The sequence below is a fragment of the Chionomys nivalis genome, chromosome 6 (assembly GCF_950005125.1).
Source record: "Chionomys nivalis chromosome 6, mChiNiv1.1, whole genome shotgun sequence".
Lineage (NCBI taxonomy): Eukaryota > Metazoa > Chordata > Mammalia > Rodentia > Cricetidae > Chionomys > Chionomys nivalis.
This window is the reverse complement of record NC_080091.1, coordinates 67286093-67305923: the sequence shown is the minus strand read 5'-3', so window position 1 is coordinate 67305923 and position 19831 is coordinate 67286093. Positions and strand designations below refer to the sequence as shown.

The window sequence follows — 19831 nt, the reverse complement described above, 5'->3', positions numbered from 1 at the left end:
GAGTTCCAGGACAGTCAAAGCTACACAGAGGAACCCTGTTTCAAAAAACCACACACACAAATCACTGAGTCCAATTTGGCTTCCCATATCCTCATAGGTGTTGAGACATTCACTAGAGCAGAGATTCTCAACCTGTGGGTCAAGCTCCCCTCGGGAGTCACATATCAGATATCCTGCATATCAGATATTTACATTATAATTCATAAAAGTAGCAGAATTAGGGGGCTGGAGAGATGGCTCATCAGTTAAGAGCATTACTTATTCTTTCAAAGGTCCTGAGTTCAATTCCCAGCAACCACATGGTGGCTCACAACCATCTGTAGTGGGATCTGCTGCCCCCTTCTGGCATAAAGTCAGGCATGCCAATGGAGATTCATATATAAAATAAATAAATAAATCTATTTAAAAAAGTAGCAGAATTAGTTATGAAGTAGCAATGAAATAAATTAGTTGTTTTAGTTTTTCTTTTTTCTTTTTGCCAGTTTTTTGGGAACAGGGTTTCTGTATAGCTTTGAAGCCTGTCCTGGAACTCACTCTGTAGACCAGGCCGGCCTCACAGGGATCCATCTGCCTCTGCCCCTTGAGTGCTGGGAATAAAGGCATGCACCAGCACCACCTGACACAATGAAATAAATTTATGGTTGGGAACTGTATTAAAGGGTTGCATCATTAGGAAGATTGAGAATCACTGTTCTAGAGCAATGGTGAACCTATGGAGACCACACCCCTGAAGAAAACTGACACCCCCTCCCCGCAGCTATCAACTGTCAGTAGCTCCTCAGCTGCCGGCACTAGTGGGGCTCGTGAGCCATTCCCAGCTCCACACTGTGATGCTGGCTGACGTGGTCCTGCCTACGCAGGTCTTTTAAAGAGACGTGTTATTATATGTGCCACTGAGTTCACATGTTCCTCTAATTCTAGTTCAGAAGACACTCTCCACAGGCATGTGTACTGCACACACAGTCCAGAAGATGCCTCCACAGACATGTGTACTGCACACACAGTCCAGAAGATGCCTCCACAGGCATGTGTACTGCACACACAGTCCAGAAGACGCCTCCACAGACATGTGTACTGCACACACACACACACAGTCCAGAAGACACTTCCACAGACATGTTTACTGCACACACAGTCCAGAAGATGCCTCCACAGACATGTGTACTGCACACACAGTCCAGAAGACACTTCCACAGACATGTTTACTACACACACACACACACACACACACACACACACACACACACACTTAGTCCAGAAGACACCCTCCACAGACGTGTACTTCACACACACACACACACACACACACAAATAAGTAAAAATAAGTCATTTTAAAAAAAGAAATGTTGAACCAGGCAGTGGTGACGCATGTATTTAATCCCAATCTCAGCACTTGGGAGGCAGGGGCGGGTGGATCTCTATGAGTTCGAGGCCAGCCTGGTCTACAGAGCGAGTTCCAGGATAGGCTCCACAGAGACTGAGAAACCCTATCTTGAAAAACAAAACAAAGAAAGAAACCCAGAAATGTCATAATTACAGATATATTACTGTGATTTATGAGATCTTCTGAATGTTGTTAATGTAACAGCAAACTGTTCAAGATGTTCTATGATTCATCACAATGACAAGGACAAGGAAAGGGGCAAGAAGTTAAATGAATTATCATTAAATGTATAGCTTACAGATTTTTTTCTTTTCTCTTCTTTTCTTCTTCTTTTTTTTTTTTTTATTTTGAGATCGGGTCTTACTCAGGTAGCTGGGGATGGCCTGAGAGGAATTACAGCTATCTGCTACTGTTCCTGGACCAGACACCAGACACTGCAGACACAACAGCGTTGGTTGGATGCACAGGAATCCTGAAAGGCTGGCACCAACTGGAAGTAAAATCTTCAAATGCCTGTAATTCTGAAGGTCTTGGCTAAACTTTAGAAGCTTTCGTTTTTCTTTTAGCCACTAGATTTTTCAGGAAAAATTCACCTATTTGGGAAAAACAGAATACATTAATGTCATCTTGAAGCAAGCAGCAACAAGCTGCTACTTCAGAAACACCTGCCTCTCCACATACAAAGGATTGTATCTACAGGCTGTACCCTCCTCTCAAATCTCAAAGGCACTATTTTTATCGCCTAAATACTCCATATCTTTTGAATTTTCCCCTACTGTTTTGATTTGATTTTTTATTATATTTTTTGAGATTATAATACTTTACCACACCTCCCCTTCCCTTTTCTCTCTCCATAACAGCACAGGGCTACTCAGGGACCAAAAAGAATTGCTCTCAACTGTTGTTCCTTGCAATACCCAAGTGTTATGCATGACGACCCCTGAGCCTGTGTGTCTGCTTCTGTACGCTCACCCCGCCGTGAGTGCTAACTAACTACTCCTTGTTCTACAAAGTGCTGCCGTTGGCACAGGGCATTTCAGAGAGCTGCCTGTCCATCATTAGCCTGAACCTGATGTTTAAAAAGCCGACCTCATGCAGCTGAGCACTCGGGTGGGATCTGGTTGAACGTAATGGGCGCCTGTCCCCATCTGAGCCGAGCCTGAGCTACACATCCCTCTCAGTCCATGAGGCTCCATTTAGTTCAGCATGCGTCAGAGGAGCTCGGTGCTTGACTTTATGAGGAGTTGATCAGCTCCCTTCTGCTACCATACAGGCACAATTAGAGCACCACCACCACATCCAAACCCAATCACCAAGGATCCTGAGCCTCTTGTCTACACTGCTCAGTCCTTCACCTATATCTGGTAGACACAGAACTAACATCACCAGACTGAAATCTGGCGTGAAATCTGCGTTCAATGCTCAATACACCAGAATTCAATCTTTTTTTTTTTTTAAATACACATTCCCCTACTCTTTTTTTAATTTTAATATTTATTTATTTATTATGTATACAATATTCTGTCTGTGTTTATGTCTTCAGGTCAGAAGAGGGCACCAGACCCCATTACAGATGGTTGTGAACCACCATGTGGTTGCTGGGAATTGAACTCAGGACCTTTGGAAGAGCAGGCAATGCTCTTAACCTCTGAGCCATCTCTCCAGCCCTAGAACTCAATCTTTTAGTAGTGACTTTACAAATACTAAAGAGTCATAACTCACTTCCTTACAAATATTAGATTTCCCTTTAAGTACTACTTAATGCTGACCATGGCTGTTCACACCTTCAATCTCAGCACTTGGAGGCACAGGCAGGCCTGAGTTCCAAGCCAGCAAGGACTGTATAATGAGACCCTGTCTCAAAAATTAAAAAGTAGGGGGCTGGAGAGATGGCTCAGTGGTTAAGAGCACTGCCTGCTCTTCCAAAGGTCCTGAGTTCAATTCCCAGCAACCACATGGTGGCTCACAACCATCTAAAAATGAGATCTGATCCCCTCTTCTGGCCTGCAGGCAAACACACAGAATATTTTATACATAATAAATAAATAAAATATTTTTAAAAAATTAAAAAGTAAATAAAAATAAGAAACTGGGTGGTGGTGGTGTACACCTTTAATCCCAGCACTTGGGAGGTAGAGGCAGGTGGATCTGTGAGTTGGAGGCCAGCCTGGTCTACAGAGCAAGTTCCAGGACAGCGAGGGCTGTTACACAGAGAAACCCTGTCTCAAAAAAAACAAAACTAAATAAATAAATAAATAAATAAAGCCACCTGCCATGCACATAAAAAAGGCAAAAATAAAATAAATGTTATTCTAGGGTGCCCCCTTCTAGAAACTGACTTCTGGGTATGTATTTCAACTTGTCAATCATCCTGCTTCATCCTCACGTCTAGTTATATATGTGTGTAAGCCTTCACAGTCTGTCAGTCAGTGCTGAACCAAAGTCTTAGGTTTTTTAATTATTCTTTGAGAATCTCATATATGAATATAATGCATTTTGAGTCCTCTCCACTCTTCCCCCAACTCCTCCCACACACCCCCAACTTCATGTTTTCTTTTACTACTTAAAAAAAAACCTAGAGCCGGGTGGTGGTGGCGCACGCCTTTAATCCCAGCACTCGGGAGGCAGAGGCAGGCGGATCTCTGGGAGTTCGAGGCCAGCCTGGGCTACAAAGGGAGTTCCAGGACAGGCTCCAAAACCACAGAGAAACCCTGTCTCAAAAAACCAAAATAAATAAATAAATAAATAAATAAATAACCTAGAATTCAAATTCTTGGCCTTTATAAGTAGGATAAACTATTCATAAAAATATCTTAAATTTCTTTTCTTTCTTCCTATTTGGCTTTTTTAAACAGGAGTCTCATGGAGCCCAAGTGCTATAATTACAAGTGTGCACCATGCCCAGCTCACTTAAATTCCTTTATAGAGATACTGAGTATCACTGATATGTAAATGTTGATTTTTCTACACAGAACTCTGTCTAACTTAAATATGTCTATGATTTAGACCCCAGTATATAAGCCATCACTTAAATGCCCACTAATGGTATTAACACACTGTGTACATATCCCAAAACACCTAGTTTACCAGTCCCAACATCTTCCTCCTCCATCTCCTTCACCAGCCTCCTAAATGCAGGCACTGCAGGTGTATACCGCCAAGTCTGGCTCAAATGACTTCTTTTTCCTCCTTTCTTCCTGCACTGCTGAGAACTCAGCCTAGGGCCCCATGCACACTGGGCAAGAGTTCTACCACTGAGTTACATTCCTAGCCCGAAATGACTTTTTAATTCCTTGGAAAACACTTTTATTTTTATAATCAGTTCAGTCAACTGACCAAAGCAAGAGCTAAATACCAAAAGTGAAACATTAAGTTAGTAAAACCACTAAACTTTGCTTAGGGGAAAGGTGATTTTACAGTTTCTTCTCTTTTAACTATACAAGAAGCAGCACTATAGGGTCTTCAATGCTTGCGCTGCGCTGGAATCGGCAGCATGAGATGCAGTTGGCACTACTGTCAAATGAACACACATTTTCCAGAAAACAGTACCCCAGGCTCTGCATGCGCTGTTTCTGGAAGATCGCTACTGAAGCCACCCGTGCAGTAACTGACTGTACAACTCTCGGCTCTGTCAATGGCTGCAGTACCAAGAGCAGCAGACAGAGTGCACAGAGACAGGTGAGCCCGGAGAGCACCCTCTTTCTGTGACCCCACAGAGTGCACAGAGACAGGTGAGCCCGGAGAGCACCCTCTTTCTGTGACCCCACAGAGTGCACAGAGACAGGTGAGCCCGGAGAGCACCCTCTTTCTGTGACCCCACAGAGTGCACAGAGACAGGTGAGCCCGGAGAGCACCCTCTTTCTGTGACCCCACAGAGTGCACAGAGACAGGTGAGCCCGGAGAGCACCCTCTTTCTGTGACCCCACAGGGTGCACAGAGACAGGTGAGCCCGGAGAGCACCCTCTTTCTGTGACCCCACAGGGTGCACAGAGACAGGTGAGCCCGGAGAGCACCCTCTTTCTGTGACCCCACAGAGTGCAGAGACAGGTGAGCCCGGAGAGCACCCTCTTTCTGTGACCCCACAGAGTGCAGAGACAGGTGAGCCCGGAGAGCACCCTCTTTCTGTGACCCCACAGAGTGCAGAGACAGGTGAGCCCGGAGAGCACCCTCTTTCTGTGACCCCACAGAGTGCAGAGACAGGTGAGCCCGGAGAGCACCCTCTGTGACCCCACAGAGTGCACAGACAGGTGAGCCCGGAGAGCACCCTCTTTCTGTGACCCCACAGAGTGCAGAGACAGGTGAGCCCGGAGAGCACCCTCTTTCTGTGACCCCACAGAGTGCAGAGACAGGTGAACCCGGAGAGCACCCTCTGTGACCCCACAGAGTGCAGAGACAGGTGAGCCCGGAGAGCACCCTCTTTCTGTGACCCCACAGAGTGCACAGACAGGTGAGCCCGGAGAGCACCCTCTTGCTGTGACCGATGCTGCAGGAAAAGACAATCTCCTTTTATTCCCCTGACAGCCGACAACCACCTATTGCAATTTGCTTTAGAACTTTGGTGGTTTGGGGTGGAACACAGCTGTGGGAAATTAATGGAAATTAATTCTAAAAAGCAGCAGCACCCGAGGCGCACTTACCTGCTTTATATGAGGAGCGCACCAAAGGGCCACTTGCAGTGTAATGAAATCCAAGCTCATTTCCTACTTTTTCCCAGTACTTGAACTTCTCAGGAGTAACATACTCTTCAACCTTGATGTAAAGAATCTCTTCAGAACAGATTCCAGAGCTCTAAGTAACTCTGATCTATATAAAGTCTATGTACTCGGAAGGGCTCGGCATTTATCCAGCCCCTTCCCCATGTACATGTTGCTGGCCTCTATCAGAGCATAACCACAGAGGTCTCAGAGAGGAGAGAATGTCACCTTATACTACATTAGCTGTTCTAAAGGGGAAAAATGAGAGTACAAAGATTACTTATGTTTTTCTTTCATGTATTAATAGTAGAAGCAAGAATTGGTCCTTCCTATAAGATTCCGTGTGTGTGTGTGTGTGTGTGTGTGTGTGCACGCACATTTTTGTGGGTGCTTGCGCACATGTGTATAGGCCATCAACAACTTTGGAAGTCATTCCTCAGACATTTCCACCTTCTTTTGCTACAGGACCCTCAGTGGCCTGGAACTCTTAAGTAGGTCAGGCTGGCTGGCCATCGAGCCCCAGGAATCTACCTGTGTCTCTCTCACCTGTGCAGGGATTATAAGCACACACCACCGTCTGGCTAGGGGTTCTGGGACTTGAACTCAGTCTGCAAGCACCCTAATGTCACTCTAAGTCCCCTTATAAGATGCCTGAGGACAAGACTAATTTATCTTGTATCTCATGTTTAGCACTGTACATGGCACATGTTTCATTTTGGTTTGTCTGTCTGTCTGTTTGGCAGTCCTAATGGTTGGACCTAGGACCTCACACATACTAGGCAACAGCCTGAACGTGCTATAGGACATGACAGTACTCAACACAATTTTCTCCAGTAAATATACACTCTTACAGAAACAGAAACCTGCCTTCCTTTGCAGGATCATCAAATGCAAAATCTCCCAACCTTTAACTTTCTCTATATGTTCACTTGACTTGAACCTGGGTAGCAGTTAAGTTACTGCTTTATGTGGGCAAGAAGATGCAAACTTGCACGTACACATGGAACATTATACTAAAAAGCTAATAGCTTCTTATTTTTACCTGTGGACAGTGAAGATTTACTTCAAATTACTAAGAAAATATTTGGCAACTCAAGACACTTGTACCTTAAGGTGGCGCTTCGTTGGCTGCATATACTGTCCTAGAGTTAAACAGTCCACATCGGCGGCGCGGAGTGCTGAAAGGGAAGAACAGCAAGGATTCCAGCAGCAGCTGCTTCAGGCAGTTACAGACTAAGCACAGTTCCTGTGAGGACAGCTCCCACCCTGTGTGCTCTGTCACCACAGGCAATGCGAGGTGGGAGGAAACCCAATCATTCAGAAATACATGAGCCAGGGATGCTGGTGGGAATCGGAAACACGGAACGGTTACCACCATAGTGTGAAACCGGGAGACAGAAAGAAAAACTCAAGGCTGGATGTGCTGGAGCACGCCTTGAGTCTCAGCACTCAGGAGGCAGAGGCAAGTGCATCTCTGAGTTTGAGGCCAACCTGGTCTCAAAGCAAGTTACAAGACAGCTGGAGCTACATAGATACACCAAAAAAAAAAAAAAAAAAAAAAAAAAAAGAAAAGAAAAAGAAAGACACTTAATGCTATGCTATCAAATGGAAGCCATGCCCATGCATAGCTGTACTTTTCCTTCTCTTGAGTGTGTCTCTAATCATCCCCATGCTTAAATCTATGTAAAAAAATCTTTTTTTTCTTTGTTTTTCTGTTTTTGGTGACTGAAAAGATAGCCACAGGTGCTAGGAACCGAATTCTTATATATTTGGTTGTGAGCCTGGCCTTTAATGGCTGAGCCATTGTTCCAGCCCTAACACCTAAAATCTTTTCTTAATAAACTCCAACTCTGCCTTTGAAAAAAAAAAGGTGAAGGAACAACTATCCTAAGGTAAAAAGAATCAAACGTGCTGCTGGGCTTTGCCCTGGTGAGCAGGCTGTGCTCCCGGGTGTGACTTGGCCTGTGACATATCAGAGCCCTTCTTTTTCAGTTGTACTTGGTAGACAAGCGCTCTACTACTAAGCTAAAGCCCCAGCCTTCAGAATCTCATCACCAGAGCCTGGTGCCTAACTGGCTTTCAATGCTACTCAATGACATAGTGCAATCTCGTTCTCATTGGAACAGGCGAAGACAAGGAGGGCTAAAGATCCCTGTGTTAAGCACCACGCACACCGTTCCATGATGATAAAGAAGGCCGGAACGCTCCTACAGGCCTACAGCTGCACGCCAGGTACGCTGTTTCACCGTCACCTGCGCTTAAGACTATGGAGGAAGCATGCATTTAACAGGCTCTTTAAATGGAGTTCCGGCTACCACTGACGTAAAAGGAAAGGGTTTCTGGTTTTCAACATCTTTACCTTTCATCGTTGCATGGACTTGCTCATCCGTTTCACCTAGGCCCAGCATTATTGATGTTTTGGAAACAATACCAGGCTGAACTTTCTTAACGTGTTTCAATACACGAAGAGACTGGTCAAAATTGGCCCGGGGATCACGAACTTTCCTGGAAAATGGGGAGTGACAAAGCAAGTTCAACCAGAAAGCACATTCTAGAACAGTGTTCTCAACCTTTCACAGGGGTAGCCTAAGACCACTGGATCTCACATTATGATTAATAACAGTGGCAGAATTATAGTTATGAAGTAGCAATGAAAATAATTTTATGGCTGGGGTCACTACAACATGAGGAAGTATATTAAAGGGTCCCAGCATCAGGAAGGAGGAGAAACACTGCTCTGGAACACGTGACCCACAGTTAGTGAGCATCTGTACCAGTGGAACATATGTGCACAGAGGTAATTAACGTGGGAAAGAAAACGAGGCCTCACTGGCTTCCTAGATATATCAACTTTTCAGGCCTGTCAAGCCTGGGACAGAGAAGCCCAGACTGGAAGCTACTCGGTTTATACACTGAAAACTGAGAACCTGAAGCTCAAAATTAGAATGACTTTTAGCAAGAAAAGAAACTGGACAAAAGACAGACAAACCCCACTCTTAGCACAAAATGTACCAGAACGCACATTTCTGGGGTTGAAACTTTTATGTGCTTTTCTTTCCTGCAGGTTGGACTGCCCTCTGCTGGCATGTAGTAACACTGCAGGCTTGGAGGAAAAGCATTCTGGGATTTTTGCAGGAAAGGGTAAGTTTCTGAAGTGAAACCAGGGAGACTGGCACCCACTGCTGACGATATCACCACAGACTGGGTGGTGACCCTTCAACAATGGCCAAACCACCGTGGCTTAAATGAGAAGGAATGCAAAGGGATAATGAAAGACCAGCACTTAGCTGACTTCTAATGCAGCCTATGTTCTGTATTTTTGTTTTGTTTTAATTTAAATAAGAGGCAGGGAGTTGAAGAGATGGCTGAGCGGTTAGAACTGACTGCTATTCCAGAGGATTCAGGTTCAAGCGCCAGTACCCACAGGACGTTAATAAGTGTGTAACTCTAGTTCCAAGGGATAAACACCCTCTTCTGGCCTCTGGCCTTCCAGGGCACTGCATGCACACAGTGCACACCAATGCACCCATATATAAGGAAAACAACAAACAAACAAACAACAAGAGCAGTACGTTATCTTGTGACTTGCACACACACACACACACAAACACACACACACAAAAATGTAAGTTTAAAAAGAGCAATTAAAAAAACCTCCATAAAACTGACAGTATAGAAAGCTAACACTGTGGGGCAGTCACGCTAACTATGTTGGTCTTGAACTTGCAACCTTTTTGCCTCAGCCTGTGTGCTGGCTAGGATGACAGCTGTGTGCCACTACACTTAGCAAGGTGGACTTCAAACATTTGTCTATATTGTTTATTTTCTCGGGGGCGGGACATGTCAGAGAGCAGCTTGCTAGAGTTAGCTCTCTCCTTCCACCACGTGGGTGCCAGGGAGTGAACTCAGGTCATCAGGCTCAGCAACAAGACCTTCGCCCACTGAGCCACCTAGCTAGCCCAAAGTTACTTTTTAAAATATTTATGTATTTATTATGTATACAATGTTCAGAAGAGGGCACCAGATCTCATTACAGATGGTTGTGAGCCACCATGTGGTTGTTGGGGATTGAATGCACGACCTCTGGAAGGGCAGCCAGTGCTCTTAACCTCTGAGCCATCTCTCCAGCCATCCAGGTTATGTTTTACAGAGCAAGCATTTCTCCACTGGATTGAAGCTAGGCCCTGCAATGACTACAGTCCAGGAGCCATGTGCTGGGTGCCATTCACTGCGACTTCTTGTAGGTCTGTGACACAGAATAATGGCGAGTGACTAATAAAATCACAGTCAAATACTTGAGAAAGTCTAATGAAAATATTAATCTTGTCTGTAGCTAAAAACTTTTTTTCAAAACTGAATATGCTCATTATGTGGAATAGAGTCCTCCATAATTCCTGACCGCTACAATTCGTAGGGAGAATAAAGCATAGTGTCTCCTTTCCGGTGTGTGCGTGTACGTGTGGGTGTTGTTTGGGTTTCTATTTGAGACAAGGTCTGACTATGTAGCCTTGGCTGGCCTAGAATGTGAAATGTGGAATAGGCTAGCCTAAAACTTAGAGACCCACCTGCTTCTGTCTCCTGTGTGCTGGGATTAAAAGTATGCACTATTATTCTTGGTTTTGGATTTTTTTTGTTTGTTTGTTTGTTTCATTTTGTTTTTTTAAAGAGCCACTTCCGCCTAGCGAGTCTGTCTACTTTTTTTTTTTTTCTGTTTCAGAGTCTGTCTATTTATTAAGAGGTTTAAAACAGTGGTTTTTCTGATACATCACTTTTCATTTGAGAAGTATTCTGGGAAAGAAAAGAATTCAGTGCATCTGCAACGATAATGCCGCTAGAAAACAGTAAAGCTGTCATTACCTGTCATTAAAACATCGTAGGTCAGCCGGGCGATGGTGGCGCACGCCTTTGATCCCAGCACTCGGGAGGCAGAGGCAGGCGGATCTCTGTGAGTTCGAGACCAGCCTGGTCTACAGAGCTAGTTCCAGGACAGGCTCCAAAGCCACAGAGAAACCCTGTCTCGAAAAACAAAACAAAACAAAACAAAACAAAAACATCGTAGGTCGGGTGGTGGCGGTGCACACCTTTAATCCTAGCACTTGGGAGGCAGAGACAGGTGGGTCTCTGTGAGTTTGAGGCCAGCCTGGTCTACAGAGTGAGTTCCGGAACAGCCAAGGCTACACAGAGAAACCCTGTCTCAAAACAACAACAAACAAAACTGAAAACCGTCAACAACATCATCAGTTCCTAGACATTTGCATAGATATTTATAGGTGTAACACAACATGCAAGTGACAGTAGCTGTCATTACTGGCTAGAAACATCATGGGTGGTGTTTGCACATTTTTTAAAAAGACTTTTCTTTTTAATTATATGCACATGTGTGTGCTTGTGTGTGGGTGTGTGCACGAGTGCAGCTGTTGGGAGAGCCAAGGGCATGGGAGCACCATGGGGCTGGAGTGACAGGTGACCCACGTGAGTGCCAGGAACTGAACTCTAGTTCTCTGTAAGAGCATACCTTGGTCACTCACTTTTGGTGGTTATCTTTTCTGATTTTTTTTCATTAACTTATTGAGGAAGGACAAAATGAAGATCAAGAGAGAAAGGAGAGGAAAGAGGGAAGGGAAACGAAGGAGCTGCCTCTGTATAAGTCCACTGCAAAGTCCCCCTGCAAAGTGAGACCCATAGCATGCTGTGGCCCATGAACATGCAGTCACCTCTGTAATTCCGGAACAGTTTCTACATTGTGCGCGTACACATCTAAGCCCGACAGAGCGACCTTTTCTACTGCTCTCAGATCTCCTCGGAAGTCAGGGGTGAGACATTCCACAAGGATTTTTGGATTCCTAGAAGGAAAAAAGATAAGCCCTGAACGGAAGAAAAGAACCTACAGGACTGCTGCCTATACAGCTATCCCCAATGGCCCAGGGTGACCGCAGCAGCCCCTGAGCCCTGCTAAGGAGGGCCTGGGCACACCACAGTCCTATGTGAGCAACCGTAGGAAACCCTCAGAATAGGTAAACTGTATTCCATAACGACCAGAACATCTACCTCAACAGCCATCAGTAGACTCCCACTTAAATCTAATGGGAGTAGGTGATTAAAAAGTAAAATAATTTAAAGGAACCAAAATAAGGCATAAGTATTCTTATTATTAGCCGGGCGGTGGTGGCGCATGCCTTTAATCCCAGCACTTGGGAGGCAGAGGCAGGCGGATCTCTGTGAGTTTGAGACCAGCCTGGTCTACAAGAGCTAGTTCCAGGACAGGCTCCAAAACCACAGAGAAACCCTGTCTCGAAAAACAAAAACAAAAACAAACAAACAAACAAAAAAAATATATATATATATATATATATATGAGTTAGGTAGGAATACACCTAAGCTATTGGCCAAGCAGTGTTGTAATTAATATAGTTTCTGTGTGATTATTCTGGTCTGGGCGGCCGGGAAACAAACAAGCAGTCTCTGTTTACAATTATGTACACCAGGCTGGCCTCAAATTCAGAGATCCCCGTCTCTGCACTTAAACACTGGGAATAAAAGTATGTGCTGCTAATCTGGTGAATTTTGCTCCTTTTTAATCTTTTTGGAATGCATGGGATTAAAAAATTTTTTAAAACATGATTACAAGTAAAATTAGCAGGACTGATGGGTATGAATGAAAACTCTGTCAAGATGTATTTTACAAGACTGGTGTTTACTTCATCTTACTTTAGCTTTTTTATTTTTTTAAAGATCTATTTATTTTCACTTTATGTGTGTTTTGCCTGTATGTATGTATGTACACTAAGTATATGCCCAGTGCCCAGAGAGGCCAGAAGTGGGTGCTGGATCCCCTATGGTGTCATGATGGTTGTTAGCCAACATTTGAGCTGGACACTGAACTTGGGTCTTCTGCAAGAGCAATAAATGTTGTTTTTTTGTTGTTGTTGTTTTGTTTTTTTGTTTGTTTTTTTTTGTTTTGTTTTGTTTTTTGAGACAGGGTTTCTCTGAGGTTTTGGAGCCTGTCCTGGAACTAGCTCTTGTAGACCTGGCTAGTCTCAAACTCACAGAGATCCGCCTGCCTCTGCCTCCCGAGTGTTGGGATTAAAGGCGTGCGCCAACACCGCCCAGCAATAAATGTTATTAACTGCTCAATTTTATGTGTGTATGAAGGGAAGGATCAGCCTAGGGCCTCAGGCATGCTAGGCAAATATTCTTTTTTTAATTTCTTTTATAATTTATTTAACTTTATGTGCTTTGGTATGAAGGTGTCAGATCCCCTGGAGGCAGAGTTACAGATAGTTGTGAGCTGTCATTTGGGTGCTGGGAATTGAACCCGGGTCCTCTGGAAGAGTAGCCAGTGCTTTTAACTGCTGAGCCATCTCTCCAGCCCACTAGGCGGGTATTCTACCACAAAGCTGATCCTTAAGCACTACCCACCCTCAAATGATAACATATTAAAAAACTCAGTGCTGGGCTGGTTGTGGTGCACACCCCTAATCCCAGCATTTGGGAGGCAGAGGAGGGTGGTCCTCTGTGGGTTCAAGGCCACCTCTGTCTACCTAGTGAGTTTCAGGGCAGCCAGGGCTACATAGACTCTGTCTCAAAAGAAACAGAAAAAAAGGGGGGCTGGAGAGATGGCTCAGAGGTTAAGAGCATTGCCTGCTCTTCCAAAGGTCCTGAGTTCAACTCCCAGCAACCATATGGTGGCTCACAACCATCTGTAATGGTGTCTGGTGCCCTCTTCGGGCCTGCAGGCATACATGGAAGGAATGCTGTATACATAATAAATAACTAAATAAAAAAAAAAAGAAACAGAAAAAAAGAAAGAAAGAAAAAGAAAGACAAAGCCTTCAAAATGAATGTGTGTGTCTAAAGGTCCTTAAACACATAACGAACGTGAACAAGTACCTCTCCTTCAGGCATGACACAGTCTTGGCAATGTGCTCAGCTCCCCCATCGGGCACATCTAGAAAGAAAAGCAGTTATTGTTCAAGCTATGCCACACCCAGCGAGAGTCACCACGACACACTACTAACCATCTCGATCCACCGATGTCAGCACAACATAATCCAGACCCCACTCTGCAATTGCTTTGGCCGTATTGTAGGGCTCATTGGCATCCAATGGAGGGGGATTTCTTGCAGTCTTAACAGAACAAAATCTGCAACCTCTTGTACATGTGTCTCCCATCAACTAGAATAAAGATGTTACAATTTAAATCAGATGACTCTCAGGAATACAAAGCCAAAAACATGGCAAAGAACATCAACAAAATAACTCTGTCTATAAGGAATCTTAAATATTCAAAATTAAATAACATATGGTTAAGGAATACAAATTTATGTGGAAAAAGAAAATGATACCCTCAAGTAAGTGTTAAGGGAACTGGAGGGTTATGGGATCAGGGGGGAGCATATGAATTTTAAATTTTACAATTTAAAGGGCCAGTGGGATGACTCACTTGTCAAGCCAGCATGGTGACCTGAGTTCAAGTCCCAGACCCCATGCAAAAGTGGGAAGAACAGACGCACAAAGTTGTCCTTTGACTCTCTCTCTCTTTTTTTTTTTTATTTATTTTTTTATTTTTTTGAGTCAGGGTTTCTCTGTGTAGCCTTAGCTATCCTGAAACTCACTCATTAGACCAGGCTGGCCTCAAATTCACAGAGGTCCTCCTGCCCCTGCCTCCCGAGTGCTGGGACTAAAGGCGTGCGCCACCACCTGATGTATTGTTTTTTTTTTTACAGCTTACTCATGGTTTATAAAGACTATTCACTACTTAATGATCAACAAGTATGACTTTAAAGTATATTCTTTTTAAATGACATTTTTAATTCATTTTGTGTGTATGGGCATCTGTGTGTGTGGAAACACAAGGACGTCAGAGGGCAACTGTAGCAGTTGGCGTCTTCCATCCACTGTGTGAGTCCTGTGGACTGAACTCAGGTCACCAGGCTTGACAGCAGGTGACTCCGCCCACTGAGCCCCTGGTGCTGATATACTCAGTGGGAACATTGTGCAGATCTGAGGAGAGTGGAACTGGAAATACAGCTCATTCTTGTTAAATACATGATAGGAAAAAGTGCACAAAAGTTAAATAATTTTGAAGAATATCTCCAAACATTGATCCAACACTTCCCCTAAGGTACCAAACAGTTAACTACCAGATACATGGAAGAACCAGTAATAAACTAATTCAGAGAAGAGTCAAACCACAACAGGCGACAAGATTCTGTCACCTCTTTTTCTTTGTAAGTTTCACGAATTCATATGCAATAAAGATTTCACTGGATGTTCACAGTGCACATCCTTAGGAGAGGGACATAAAATATCCCTGCCCCACGCCTGAACCAAAGCTGTAGAGACTGAGCGGGCCTCATTACCATGATGGTGGCTGTGGCTGTAGCATATTCTCCACCTCCCCAACACTCTCCAATGTTGGGACACCGGGCTTCCTCGCAGACCTGTGAAAAGGGAAACAGTGCAGCAGGTTGAAGAGACCTACCTACCAACAATGGAACATGAGACGGTCCCAGGTTTGTTTCGTTTTGTTTTAAGATTATTTTTATTATAATTTTGTATGTATGGGTGTTTTGCCTGCATCTATCTCTGTGTACCACATGCATGCCCAGTGTCAAGCAGTATCCAGAAGAGAGTGTCAGATCCCCTGAAACTGGAGGTAGATATGGTTGTGAGCGGCCATGTGGGTGCTAGGAACTGAACCTGAGGCCTTTAGAAGAGAGAGTAGCCTTGCTCTTAACCACCGAGCCATCCCTCCAGTCCAGTATTATGTATTTCAAACTACCCATTGTTTCCAATGTATTTCAGAAGAAATATAATCATCTGTTGTTTCTTTTGTAGGAATATGTAAAGGGGAGCTAGGGACTAAAGTGCTTTCAAACACAGTAAGCAAGCACTGGGTTATACTCTCAGTCCCTACATGTCTATATATGTTTTTTGTTTTTCACTTTGGTTTTTTCTTTCTTTTTCTTTTTCTTTTTTTTTGGTTTTTTCGAGACAGGGTTTCTCTGTGGTTTTGGAGCCTGTCCTGGAACTAGCTCTTGTAGACCAGGCTGGTCTCGAACTCACAGAGATCCGCCTGCCTCTGCCTCCCAAGTGCTGGGATTAAAGGTGTGTGCCACCACCGCCCGGCTTCACTTTGGTTTTTCAAGACAGTGTTTCTCTGTGTAACCCAGGCTGTCCTGGAACTCACTCTGTAGACCAGGCTGTCCTCAAACTCACAGAGATCCATCTGCCTCTGCCTGCCAAGTGCTGGGATAAAGGTGAGCGTCATCATTGCCTGGCTTCATGTACACCGTCACTACCTACTGTAGCTCACACTTCACTTTCCCTGCTAAGAGTTACATACTCATCAACCACTTCTTCTTGGTCTGGTCTGGCACCACACATCTTATAACCCAAGCACTTAGGAGGCTAAGGCAGGAGAATCATAAGTTTGAGACCAATCAGGGAGCTCCAGCCTATGCTAATTAGTTAGACTGTATCTCAAAAACTTTTTGTTATAAATATGGAGAGAGAGCATAGACTTGGGGTAAAATGGAGAGGAAACACACTGGCTACTCACTGTGTGGAGATTTAAATTCCGCAGCGTCGTTTTCAGCTTATTGTAATTTTTACCCATGGGTATCTCTGTCTTTAACCACGGAGGTAGTCTTAACCTAGGGAAAGCCAAATGAACAACTGCCCATTACCAACCTCTGGAAGACACGTAGCTTACCTCTAGCAGCTTTTTCCATATTCTTGGACTCAGTTCCATCACAGGAAGAAGACCAAAGACTCAATCTCAGGTCTGCTCAAGCTGCTTTAGGAAACACTGATAATGGAGTCTAGGGGGTGCTATGCTTACAGCTACCTTATGCAAAGGTGCATTGCTATACTATTCTAATTAAAGGACGGATATGTCCTTGAGTGTGTCCTTCCCTGTGAACACTACTTACCAGGCTTTCTCTTCTAGACCACCAACCAGCTCCCAAATCACGACGTAGAGACTTAGTTATGAATACCCGGCCTTAGCTCTTACTTTAATCTGTTTCTCTTAATCTGTTTTGCCTGTGGGCTTTTTACCTTTTTTTCCCTCTGTATATCTTAACTTCACTGCTTCACGCGTCTGGCTGGCAGCTGCCTGGCATCTAGTCCCGGGCATGTCCCTCTCTTTCTTCCTCATTTTTTCCTCCTCCTTCTCTCTTGAGCCTGGAGTCCTCCTACTTACTCCCTCTGCTCACCAGTCCCGCCTATAACTCTTCAGCTTAGCTATTGGCTGTTCAGCTTTTTATTAGGCCAGTCAGGTGCCTAAGGCAGGCAAGATAAGCTGAATACAACACATCTTTACATTGTTTTTTTTTTTTTTTTTTTTTTTTTTTTTTTTTGGTTTTTCGAGACAGGGTTTCTCTGTAGCTTTGGAAACTGGCCTGGAACTAGCTCTTGTAGACCAGGCTGGCCTCGAACTCCCAGAGATCCGCCTGCCTCTGCCTCCAGAGTGCTGGGATTAAAGGCGTGCGCCACCACCGCCCGGCACATCTTTACATTGTTAACAAAGGCAGCGGAAACAAATATAACACAGCTTCACACAGTTCAAGAAATATTCCACAGCATAAACAAACGTAACACATCTTCACCTCGTTACAATAATATTCCACAACATAGTACAAACTGCTGCAGTAACTCCAAATAAGGAAAGAGCCCAACTGCACACTATCTACCCTGCATTCTAGATTCTAGTCATTAATAAAGAGAAACAACTTGTTAGCTGTGGTGGTTCATGTCTGTGATGCTAGAATTTAAACCACTGAGGTAGGAGGACCAGGAGTTCAAGGTCAAATTTAGCTACACAGTAAACCAGAAAACGACAAACTGACAATAACAACAACAAAAGGTAGATCTAGAATTTGGAATGGAGGCTATATATACCCTTGTTTTCCCTTCACTTTATTCACTTGTGATCTAGAAACTGGAAGTATCTATGAAAATGACCCTGTGGATCCAATCCTCACCATACTTCTGTTACGATTTCTGTTTATTGTGGTACTAGGAATTGAGGCTTCTGCATGCCAGGCAACCTTTCATCATTAAAAAATAACGAAGATAAAGTAACTGTAGGCTATATGCAAACTTTCTCAGAAAAAGAACAAGTTAGAGCCAGAAAAAGAACAAGTGATGGCATAGGCCTTTAATCCCAGCACTTGGGAGGTAAAAGCAGGCGGTTCTCTGTGAGTTCAAGGCCAGCCTGGTTTACAGAGAGAGTTCCAGAACATTCAGGTCTATACAGAGGATCCCTGTCTTGATAAATCAAATAAAACAAATCAATAATTACCTAGAGGAAAGTCTAGACTTTTCCAATTAGATGCTGGGGTATAAAATGGGAGATCACACTGTAAAATGATCAGGTTGTTTTAAGAAGGATGAAGAAAAATGGCCAGAGGGCACAGAAAAACCAAAACGATGCTAACAGCTTTGCTCACCTTTCCTACTTAGGTTTGTTACAACTTCTAGTAACTTTGGTAAATTTAACATGTCTGAAATTTAAAGTCGACAGAGCTTGATTAAAAACACTCCACAAAATCAAAGGGTGGGATACTAAAATAATATCTAATATTCAGTTACCTTTCTCCTTTCTGGCGCTTTAAATTTCCTTTATATTCATCCCAGGTGCTCTTGTCCGCAAGATCACCAGACACAAAATCTTGAAGATCTGGTCCAATTTGTAAAAATTCCTTTTTTTTATCGGGCAAAGAACTTAATGCTCTAGTCGGGTTGTATAAATATCTTCCAAATACCTACAGAACAGGTTTCTTATAACATTCATTCAGCACACTCTGGAATAATTTAGTTTTAACCCATTATAATACCAAAGCCAAAGGACTGATTCAGAAGTTATGTAAAACGGTTTAAGAGCTGAAACTATTTAGTGTTTGGGTAGAGTCTTAAAAAGACTCAAGGCAAAAGAACCTCTAACTATGGTGGCTCAAACCTGTAATTCATCACTCAGAGGAGGCAAGGGAGGATTATCTGGTCTACAAATTTAGTTTCAGGCCAGCTATAGAGATCTGTGCATTCCCTGCCCCGATAGAAAGGGGGTAGGGGTGGGGTATGAGACTAAGAGTTAAAACACTAAATGCAGATTAGAAAACTTTAGGAACTGACTTAACATGTCACATTTTCATGTCTTTTTTGAGACAGGGTTTCTTTGTATACTCCAGGCTGTGCTAGAACTCGCTCTGTAGACCAGGCTGGCCTCGAACTCACAGAGATCCACCTGCGACTGCCTCCCGAGTGCTGGGATTAAAGGCGTGCGCCACCACCACCCGGCAAGTCTTTTATTCTTAAGACAGGCACTAAAAGCATGCTGTCGACTAGTTTAAACTGCAATCATCAGGATATGCCACGGTTGTGACAGTTTCATTCCTGACGAGCCAGGGCATTTAGAAAAGGATATCTGGAAAGATTTCCCTAGTTTTGGACTTGGGCTAAGCAACAGCGTTCCTGCCGCTCACCCAGGACCCCAGGCTGCGAGCCGCATCCCCGCAGCGTAGAGACATCCCCCTCTCAGGTCTTAGGAGGGTCAAGAGCTCGAGGGACCAGCACTGGCGGAACAGGACGCCGCTAAACACCCGTCGCTTTGCTTATGACACGTCCTCATCGACCCTGCACGGATCGACCTGATGGCGAGCGACTAGTTCAGCCTTACATTCCGTCGCGCGCTCATGACGTCTCCCGTCAGGACCCTGCCGGATTACAAGAACGTGATGACGAAAGA

At 44.1% G+C, this 19831-nt stretch overlaps 1 protein-coding gene across 4 annotated transcripts; it reads right to left on the bottom strand.

Moving 5' to 3' along the window:
* Positions 1-1533: 1533 nt before the first annotated feature.
* Lias (lipoic acid synthetase) lies at positions 1534-19702 on the bottom strand. Of its 4 annotated transcripts, XM_057771810.1 has the most exons (11): positions 19569-19702; positions 18679-18851; positions 16643-16736; positions 15441-15521; positions 14097-14253; positions 13969-14026; positions 11793-11921; positions 8438-8583; positions 7186-7256; positions 6022-6133; positions 1534-1977 (listed from the first exon to the last, which is right to left on the bottom strand). In XM_057771810.1, exons 1-11 carry the CDS (start codon positions 19611-19613, stop codon positions 1919-1921), a joined length of 1125 nt encoding a protein of 374 aa, XP_057627793.1. In that variant the 5' UTR covers positions 19614-19702; the 3' UTR covers positions 1534-1918. The 4 variants fall into 4 exon arrangements, with proteins under 4 accessions (XP_057627793.1, XP_057627794.1, XP_057627795.1 ...); XM_057771811.1 differs by lacking the exon at positions 6022-6133; XM_057771812.1 differs by lacking the exon at positions 18679-18851.
* Between the last annotated feature and the right edge of the window lie 129 nt (positions 19703-19831).